This window comes from Hippichthys cyanospilos, chromosome 14 (assembly GCF_059441005.1).
Source record: "Hippichthys cyanospilos isolate Australia breed blue-spotted pipefish chromosome 14, RoL_Hcya_1.0, whole genome shotgun sequence".
Lineage (NCBI taxonomy): Eukaryota > Metazoa > Chordata > Actinopteri > Syngnathiformes > Syngnathidae > Hippichthys > Hippichthys cyanospilos.
In genome coordinates this window covers 2,194,251-2,204,867 of record NC_142382.1, presented here as the reverse complement: position 1 = coordinate 2,204,867, position 10,617 = coordinate 2,194,251, and the positions used below count along the sequence as shown (strand labels likewise).

Below are 10,617 nucleotides of genomic sequence, written 5' to 3'. Positions count from 1 at the left end.
CGTGTGTATTTTTTTCTGACATTTTTTCACCCTCGCAAAGCGTTTGAATCCGCACGCGAAGTAAGAGACAAATAAGGATTTTTTATTTTTTTATGGTCTAATTGTCTAATTGTAACGCCTGTGAATTTCTCGCCAGGTTTGAGCGCAGCCCTCGCAAACGCAAACCCGATGGTTTTATTGGACCCGGCGACGTGGTCATTTTGGGACAGCTAGCGTCAGAGCGTGAAATTATTCCAATGAAATCAGCTTCTCCCGTCTTCATGTGTTCCTCCCTCGGCGCCGTGACAGCTCACCAGAAAAGCACTGACAAGCGAGGACAGCCATCACTTCTTACTTACGTTGGGTACCGCGTTACACATCAGTTCCACGCGGCATGAAAAAAATGTACTCGAGGCTGCTTTGTACGGATTTAACAGGAATAACTAAATTGAACTCGACTTTAGGATCTTTGCCAGGAATTGAAAAGCACTGAGTGAAGCCACACTTGCTGGCATGGAAATAGGTTGGCTGTGTTCACTCCCACAACGGCGCAAACGCCCCTTGCTAGCTTGATATATATATATATATATAATTAGACTGATTAAAATGGTCTACTATCCTTTTTTTTACAAGGAAAAAAACCCCTAAATTAATAATAAATAATAAATAAATCTTTGTTTTGGTTTGGTTTAAAAGGCTCACTAACATATATATATATATATATATATATATATATATATATATATATATATATATATATAATTAGACTGATTAAAATGGTCTACTATCCTTTTTTTTTACAAGGAAAAAACCCCCTAAATTAATAATAAATAATAAATAAATCTTTGTTTTGGTTTGGTTTAAAAGGCTCACTAACATGAAAAAAAAACAAAATTAATAATAAATAAATACATCTTTTTTTCTTGGTTTATATATATATATATATATATATATATATATATATATATATATATATATAAACCAAGAAAAAAAGATGTATTTATTTATTATTAATTTTATATATATATATATATATATATATATATAAACCAAGAAAAAAAGATGTATTTATTTATTATTAATTTTGTTTTTTTTTCCCTTGGAAAAAAAGGATAGTAGACCATTTTAATCAGTCTATTTTATTTGATTTTTTTCCCAAAAATAACGACCATGTACCGTGGATTTATATATATACTGTATAATCCTTCACGTTAGGTAATGGCTGCGTTCCAACAGGAAATGAACAGATGTGCTTCACGGAATGATAGTGGAAAGTCATCATTTCTTATTATCACACATAAGGTAAACACGCTGTCTTTCACCGTCCAATTCATCATTTGATTATTTTAGCCCCCACCTCTCCTTTTTTTTTTAATTGGCTTTGCATGTGGAACAATAATTGGCAGACGGGGATTTTTGGCCTGGAAGACGGCAGTTTGGGCCGCAGCCAAGGAAGGAACGCCAGCAAATACAGATGGCCACGCATCTTCTGTTCTTTTTCTTTTTGAGAATTTTTACTCCCCTGTTTGTTTCCTCGCTCTCGTTTCCAGACAATAGGCTAATCCCTCCATCCTCTTCTTTCACTTCCTTCTTTTTTTTTTTACGGAATTATGGAATTAGGGCAGCGCTCCCTTTCCTTGTTAATGAGCAAGAGCGTGATGAAAGAGCTTGATCTTGAACGTGCCATCTGCACTCACTATTACACACATGCATATATTGTATACCTTAGAGGGGATTTCTTTGCCATTCAAGCGCTGTTGGATATGGCGTGAAATGATAAAACATCAGGAAAAAGTTGTGCAAGAACACACGTACACACATACAGTATGGGTCCAGATGGGGCCATGTGTTATTGCTGAATAATGCATGTTATGTAGACTCTATAAAAGATACATGGCAAGGCAGAGCTGGCCACCTTTTAACACAGGATGGATGGAATGGTACAAAACATACATTCATTAACGCTAAAACAAATTAGTATATAACTTTTTTATGATTCAACCATTTTGTTGCAAAGGTGGTCAATTTAAGCCAGGTCGTGTTAGTTTCCAAACGCTGCATAAATAGAAAGGCAAAAACATGAAATATTATTTAGAATTAATAGTTAACCCCGTGGCTAACAATAAGAATCAATATTTAGTGAAATATTAAATAAATATTTTCTGTAATTTCATATTCATTTTTTTTCTCATGGGTCAACGTCAGAGGATAGTGACGTCATAAATTAGCCACTGAGATTCAACGCAATGGCAGCTGATTTTACAAATTTTAAGACCAAAAAATGAACAAATAAAAATGAATTATTATTGTTTAAAATGCTCATAGACACAGAGGGCCGGAAAGGGAAGTGTTGGTGAAGGGTAAATGCTGCACTCGTGTGGGGGGAAACAGCAACGCTACCTCCGTCCTCTTGAGTCAGATGACGATTGTCGTGTGTGGCGTTCACAAACACAGGTGATCCTAAATTTGTGTAGCCTGTACTTCTCCTAAACAGTTGTTTTTTTATGATTTGCATCAATTTTAATTACGCAAAATAACTGCTAGAATCCATCCTTGTTCTTTAACTACTACCAGTGAACTTTTAAAGTTCCAGTATTCAGAATTGACAAATTTCCGACAACTCTCGAGAGCTCCTATGGAGCCAGATGACAACTAACGTGTGCGATGTTCAAAAGTACAGGTGATTCGAGGATTATCACATTTTTTCAAAACCTGTCCAACACAGTTTTTTCCTTGACTCAAATAGTTTTGAATTAAGCCAAATAACCGCTGAAAATTCACCCTCGCCATTCAACAACTCCCTGTGAACATTTACGGATCTGGTCTTCAGAATTGACAATTTTTTGACGACCCACAAAGGCAACCGCCCTTTCTCTGGTCGCGCGCACGTTGCACCTCTGCCCACCGTACGTGCTCGTGACCGACGAAGAAGAAGTGAAGCGAAGTGAAGGAATCCCAAAAAGTTAGCGCTTGCGTCAAGTTCGCATACCTGACTCAAGGAGGAGTTACCGGCTGGAAAAACCTCGACGACGTGCGGGGAGGGTTTGACGGTAAGTACCGACCGCCCTCGAACGACTTTTTCCGCCTATAGTTTCGTCCGTCGGCGTTGTTTATTTGGGTGGCGGCGTCAGGGGAAAGCGGAACTAGCTTTAGCCGACTAGCTCCTGGTCGGCTCCGTGGGGCGACTTTCCTCGGATCCTATCGGTGGTGGACGGCCACTTTTTAACCATGTAAGTGACTTTTTAATCATGTTATAATTAAAAAAACATAGTTTCTCTTGTTTGGTTGTTGGTCTTTACACCAACGTCGCGTTTTTTCTCATTTGTTTTATTACTTCGCTTCCTGTCATTCAAGATAACGTCACCTGTTAGTCTTTTTTTTTCTCGCGAGATCGATAAATGGTTCGATTTCATTTGGTACCACTTGTGGGTTTTTTTTTTCTTCTAAAAGTAGATTTTACACTTCTAATTGACTCCCTTTCCCCAAAAAAGTAGTTTTTTGTGTAAAAAAAAAAAAAAAAAAAAAAAAAAGTGTTGTGAGTTATAAGCTTCTAAATCCCCCCCCCAATGATCCTCACTTCTCCATCTCATGACTCCAGAGGATGACAAGGACTTATTAAGACTCATTAGGTGGTTTGTGTTCAAACTGCGACTGGGTAGGCGTCACAATGAGGAATAAGCGAAGACGTCATTGTACTCCGCACCAAGATCTGGACCAACAGGTTTGGGTCGAAGAACCAGAAATTGAAAGACATGAATCTGCATGTCCATGTTGGCCTGTTTGGAATTGTTTGTCTTGAGAGTCACGTGGCCTCATTGAAACTTTATTTTTCAGTTTTTATTTATTTATTTTGAAGGGATGCGGTGAAATTAAGGGTTAATTTTGTTTTTTGGATTGTAAATTTAAGGCTGGGCGATCAGGCCTACTAATAGAATGTCACTTTTTTTCCTTTGAGGCATTCTTCATAAAGTATCCGCTTTATTACTACTATCGGAACCTGTTTTTTTAGAATAACTTCAACAGAAATATTAAAATGAAATTTTACTTTAAATTAATTTGAAAGGAGAGTGTGTTGACACATGAGCTTTCACCCCCTCGGGCTCAAATGAAGTTTTAGTGTGTTTTTTACCTTCTGAGCAAAACATTGCTCTTTAAATATTAATATGGTAAAATTATGCCTTAATTTTATTTTTACATAGCAAATATTGAGGCTGGACAATCAGGCCTGCAAATAGAATATCTCTTTTTTTTTTTTTTTTGCTTTGAGAGGCATTGTTTCAAAAGTCTGCGTTATTACTGCTATTTTCATTTTTTTTTTTTTTTGCATAAATTTAATAGAAATATCCCTAAGTCTTACCTTAAAATAATTTGAAAAGAAAGCCCTTCCATATTGGAAAATGTAGAATTACCTCAAATGTTAAATTTTAGTCTGTGTCTGCACATGACCTTTTATCCTTTTAGGCTCAAATCAAGTTTCTTATTTTTTTAAACTTAAAAAAAATGTCTCAATCAATATTAATGTGGAATAGTTAGGGGACTCTCATTTTATTGTTGCAAATCTGCAACACTTGCCTGAGGGCAAGAGGGGCAATAAATTAACACGTTAAATCTTCAAAATTAAAAACGGCCATCCTATCTTAGCTTCTTTTTATCGTAAATTTTTTGGAGGTGATTTTACACATGATGCTAATTAATGATTTTCTTTGACACATTTCAAGAATTTTTCTATTTCTTTCATCCACGTCGAAAAGTAAATGATCCCGATGAGCGCTGCTCTTTTTTTTTTTTTTGCTTTTTCCCGTTCAAAATGCCGTCGCTGCAGCTTTGACTCTGCGGAAACGCGAGCAAAGGAAGCGGAGGCAGCAGAATTCCTCCGCAGTTTCCTCGCGCCGCCGTCGGCTTTGTAGAACTTTTTGTCGTTCGTGTGCCAAGACGCGGCAACCGTCGCGCCGCTCGGGGGAGGGCGGGGGCGTCTTTGAACATCCTCCGAGAAGAGCAAGTCGAGTCTTGATTACTTTTCAATACACGCGACCGCCTTTCAACTGTCACAATCGGCCTGGATTGCGCATTCGGGGCGCTAAACCGCGGCGATGCCGTAAAAGCACACAAGACGTGGAAAACGTTAACTAAGAGCCATAAAAGAATAAAAAATGCGGGGATGGCAGAAGATGGATTATTGACTAAGTCCAGGTCCCCCCAAGTAAAAAGCAAAAACATGAAATGTGCCTTGTAATAACATAAACATGAACGTAGGGAACGCGTACTCGCGAGAGTTAAGTTTGAAGTTGCCGCTTTCAAAGCCCACGACTTCTTCAAGCAAAGCTAATTAAAGCGTTTGACCTATTTCCTTGTTCGAAAATTTCCAGCCGTGTTACAGTCAGCCAAATAAAAATCGGCAGCCTGGTAAGGGAGCAAAAATGCAAATGCGCGAATCGGAACAAATTGAATGACCTTCACAAGTGAACCTTTGATTGTTTCTCATGCAAATAACTACTGCGCTTTCTGCTCCCGTTGGGCGTAGATGAACGATAGATTACAAGGTTGTGAACAAAGTGCAGTAATCAACCAAATTAAGATTCACGATACATAAAAGGATTCTCTGTAAATGACAGATACTCTAATTAACAATGCCATTCAATTCACAATATATATTTGAGATAAAATAGCTTCAACAAATGATCGTTTTAATCATCGGGTAATCTGTTGATTATTTTCTTCAGGGAGGGGCGAGTACTTCTACATGTATCTGTCGCAATGCCACCCTTATTTAAAGGTATCGCAGGTAGCACAGATATCAGTATGGAATCACCTCCGATGGCTATTTTACAATCAAGGCTAGAAAAGTGACTTTTGCTCTATTGGGATGTATAGTTGTTGTTTTTAAATACTGCGGGGTGTCTTTTGTTTGTTTTTTAAGGCGGAGCATTGTATCTATCAACAGTAGTAATGGTATCGAGACTTGGTATCAGTGACCACTGACAAATTGAGCCAGAATTGAGTCTTCCCTCGGTTTATCGCTGAGGTTACATTCACAAAAATACTAGCAGTAACTGAAATCCACAAAGTAGCCCCCCCCTCATTTTTTTCATATTAAAACAAATGCATAAAACTGATATTTTTGTCTGGTACGACTTAGAAGTATGAAAAATAGCAAGAGAAATTCTTGTAGTAGAGGTTGATTTTTTTTTTATAGATAAAAGTATGAAAATTTGCAAGAGAAATTCATGTAGTAGAGTTGATTTTATATATATATATATATATATATATAAAAGCTACGTCTTTTTTTGGAGGGGACTGGTCTGACTTAAAAGGAAAACCAGCGATGTAAACCCGCAGTAGAAAACGTCATGGCGGTTAATGGAAATCCGCCATCGGGCGAAGCCAAAATAACCCAACCGCAATGCGCCTCTGCCCGGCAGGCCGCAGACGATCGAGCTGAGAGCCACGGGAGGACAGCCCAAAGTGGACGGCGGCGACATGGACAACATGACGGTGGAGCAGATCGCCGCCAGGGCCAACCAAGTGACCGACGAGGTAATGCGGCGGCCCAGTCGGGGATCGCGAATATTGATAATCGTCCTTCTAACTTGGCTTGCGTCAACACGGACGAGACGTTTGCTTTCTTCGACATTTCACGGCTTCGATTAAGAGCTTTCGCTGTTTACGTTTTGGAACTTGCGTCTTCTGTAATTACTTGAATTCGCCTAACTGAGAATCGAGCGCTCCGCAATGAAGAAAGTTTTATTTTCATAAAATAAATCCAAAAACTCATTTTAAATCAACAAAACAACGTATTTGAAGTGTTGTTGTTGCAATTTGATTCAAAAAAAGAAGTTTAATATTTAAATGAATGATAATATTCTTTGAAACTCATAATTGAGCTTGGTATCGATCCAAACAGCCTTTTAATGTCATCAAGAGGTATTTTTTTTTCTTTTCTTCCGAAAAAAAGTAAAAAAGTTGAGTACAGTAAAGGTACTCTTTCAACACAAAAACCGTGTTCTCCAAGTTAGGCGAAATTCCTTCGCTGCCATCAATAAGCACGCTCGGGAACAATTGTGCTTACTTTTATTCCGTGTCACTTTGCGTCACTTCCTCTTTGTGTGTGTGTGTGCGTGCTCGACGATGTCATCTTTTTCTCTCTTTTCCTTCCTCCTGCCTACGCCCGCTTGGCTGATTTGTCACGCTCTGCCCAGTGGAGGTCAGAAACCACTTAAGTATCAATGGATGCCTCTTGAGAGAATAGGAAGATATTTGCAGCACACGAATCTTATTGAAATGTCGAAGTCACTACGGTATAAGCAATTCTGGCGAGCGCGCAAACACTCGGCCGCTTCCGTTTTCGGTAAAAATTCAAACTAAGGTCACAATTTTAACATTTCCGTTTCAATGAAATTTTGGAGGACTAGATTAGCTGTAGAAAAGTATTGGCAGATTTGTAGTGAACTTTTTAAGGCCTTCTGTTAAAAGTTAGTTTGTGTTTATTGTTAGGATTTTCTTCTTCTTTTTTTGTTGGTTTTTGTTTTTAAACACTAAAATGAGTATCGACTCCAAGTATCGGTGATCGGTATCATTTTAATGGCCGAAAAAGGAAAATGAATTCTTGGATTTTTTTTTTTTCTTTTCATTTTTTATGGTGATCAAAAAACAATTAAATTAAGGCAATTGTGTTTGTTTTTTGTTTTGTTTAATTTGTTGTATTTATTTATTGTCTGAAAACATTCAAAAAGTACTTGGGCAGTTGTGTGTGTGTGTGTGTGTGTGTGTGTGTGTGTGTGTGTATTTTTAGCCAAGCCCGATACTCTGTAAGGGGCAGGGCGGGGTTAATTTTGATTGAAGCTGTCAAAGAGATCACGTCATTTTATGCTTTAGTAGTTTGCTAAAAAAAAAAATGGAAACACAAGGGTCTTACTCACCCGGAGCACCTGAACGCACCACATACCATCAAAGGAGAGTCCCCAAATCAAACCTGTACCTTTTGATGGTTTTTTTTCCGCAGTCGCTGGAAAGCACCCGCAGGATGCTGCAAATGGCCGAGGAGGTGAGACAACAGCCCGAAAAAAAATAAAAAATTGTCGACTTATAGTGTCCCGCTTTATGACTTCCTGCTTTTTTTGATACTCGCAGAGCAAAGAGACTGGCATCAAAACCATCGTCATGTTGGACCAGCAAGGAGGTGCGTGTTGAACTCACGTATTATTTTCATGCATCCATTTTTTTTTTTAACACGGTGCGGCCCGCGGGTCTATCAGAGCAGCTGAATCGCGTGGAGGACGGCATGGATCAAATCAACCAGGACATGAGGCTGGCCGAGAAGAACCTGTCGGACCTCTCCAAGTGCTGCGGCCTTTGCATCTGTCCGTGCAATAGGTACGCACCCTTAACTCATCCGTTTCATGGATTCATCTGCCCGTTATTTTCATGATTCATCAATAAATCGGATGTAGAAAAAAACAATGTCAGGAACTTTGGTTTTCATCTTCCAACCCGCTTGGAGATAGGTTTTCCTCCGTGCGTCAAATGAGTTTGACGCCTCTCATGGAAGATATTTGATTTGGATTATCATGTAAGACCTTTGATTTCACTTTGGCAAAATAATGACAATGATAATTAGTGCTGTTTGGTAGAACCACTTATAAATCATTGGTAAATAAACTCCAAATCCAAATGAAAAATTGCAGTACTCTTTGACGCAAAATCATGTCGGATGAATTGATGGAATACGGCGTTCCCTCATTTGTGGCCACAAAACTACCCGCAGTCACCAAAAGCCCCGAGGTAAAGATTGAACTATTTTTTTAGTCGTCGTCATGAATAAACAGGAGCGAGCCCTACAGTCTAGCTTTTATTGTTGGCGAGCGTCGCAAATGTGCGCACAGCCCTAACCGCCACATCCGCCCTCGCATGCAAGCCGCGGACCCTTTGGCCATTACCAAAAGATCAGGTACGGGAGGCGCGCGTTTGCCGTGCCCTTTCCGCTCCCCCCCGTGACGCGGCTCCGCCCCTTTCCAGGGTGACGTCCATCGAGAACGACTCGCGATACAAGCGCACGTGGGGCATCGGCGGGGGAGCGGACGGCGACTCCGACGGCGACGCTTCCAAAGTGGTGTCCAAGCAACCCTCCGCCCTTCGCAACGGTCAAGCCGGACAAGTCGACGCGCAGTCGGCGCCGCCGCCTTCCGGACCCTACCTCAAGAGGTGAGCGCGCCGTCGCCGGGGACGGCCGGAGAGCGCTGACCCCGCCGTCCCGACCGGCCGGCCGGCAGGATCACCGACGACGCCCGGGAGGACGAGATGGAGGACAATCTCAACGCGGTGGGCGGGCTGATCGGCAACCTGAAATCCATGGCGGTGGACATGGGCGCCGAGATCGACAAGCAGAACAAACAGATCGACCGCATCACCGACAAGGTAACCTCCGCGAGTGCCTCGTTTTCCGCGCTTAAAAGCCTTCCGTTTTCTCCAAAGCCGCCTTTCGCTTGCCTGCGCCGCCATGTCAAGTCTTCACATGTTACCTCTGCCCCCTTTCCAACCCCCCCTTCCCAGAAATGCAAAAATCCTCTTCGGATGCTAGCTTTATTTTGACGAGATGAACGAAAAGCTATTCATAAGATTTTGGTTTTTTTGTCCCCATAAAATTTTCCCCATCTTTTTTTCTTTTTTTTTTACTCCAAATACTCCTGATTTGTATCTTTAATGTCATGTAATGAAACTTACAAAACGAAAACACGTTCTTCAGCTCAGCCCAAAAAGCATTTAGCGCCAACTAGTGGCCCGGCATGCAAATTACAATGAATTCATTCAATTATTTATTGCGCTATTTTCTTCAAATGTCTTTTCGGCCGTCCACCCTGCGCCGCAATGTTTTGCTCACTTTTTTTTTCATGTTTTTCCGGCAGGCGGACATGAACAAGCTGCGCATCGACGAAGCCAACCAGAGAGCGACCAAACTCATCTAGGGAGCAACTTTTCCCAGCCGCGCAAAGAACACGGCGAGCGCCAGACGGAACGCTGTTACCGGGTCGGTCAAAAGTTTGAAGACACTTTTTCAAAACGCCAACTCCTTGATGAAACAAACGAAACGACGCAGGGAAAGTTTTGTGGACGTGGCCTCGCGCCCGTTTTTGGGCTTCCCCCCTCGATTAACTGTAATTATGATTGTATGTGTATAATTTCAATTATTTAATTCTGCCTTGGAGCAGAGCTGTGAATGAAAGCATCCCCTTGACTTTTAAAAGGTATTTCATTGAAAAGGCGCTCGGTCCTAGCGTCCAGCTAACGCCGCTAACGTCCAAGGGAAAGTGGATTATGTAGATATCCTTTTGTTAGCTGGCGGCGGGTCTTTCGGCCGCTCGCGGCTTATCTGAGATCAGCTGCACAACGTTGGGAAATTTTTCAAATCTTTTGTTTGTTGAATTGTTTGTATTCAGGTAATAAAGCTATATTCCACATTTGAGTGTCATCTGAACAAGCTTTTTCATTTGATGCACAAATAGCAAAACTGCCATCTGTTCTATCCATCGATCGATAGATCTAACAGCCTGTTAATACTCGATGTAGATAGATAGATCTAAGAGCCTGTTAATATTCGACCTAGATAGATGGATAGATCTAGCAGCCTGTTAATACTCGATGTAG

At 40.7% G+C, this 10,617-nt stretch overlaps 1 protein-coding gene across 1 annotated transcript; it reads left to right on the top strand.

Annotated features, from left to right (window-relative positions):
- The first annotated feature begins 3,051 nt into the window (after window positions 1-3,051).
- On the top strand, window positions 3,052-10,430 carry LOC148412476 (synaptosomal-associated protein 23-like). Its single transcript, XM_088432430.1, has 8 exons — window positions 3,052-3,209; window positions 6,399-6,513; window positions 7,979-8,020; window positions 8,107-8,155; window positions 8,232-8,349; window positions 8,992-9,177; window positions 9,246-9,390; window positions 9,879-10,430. Coding segments are annotated over exons 1-8 (717 nt in total). The 5' UTR covers window positions 3,052-3,207; the 3' UTR covers window positions 9,939-10,430.
- Window positions 10,431-10,617: the final 187 nt, after the last annotated feature.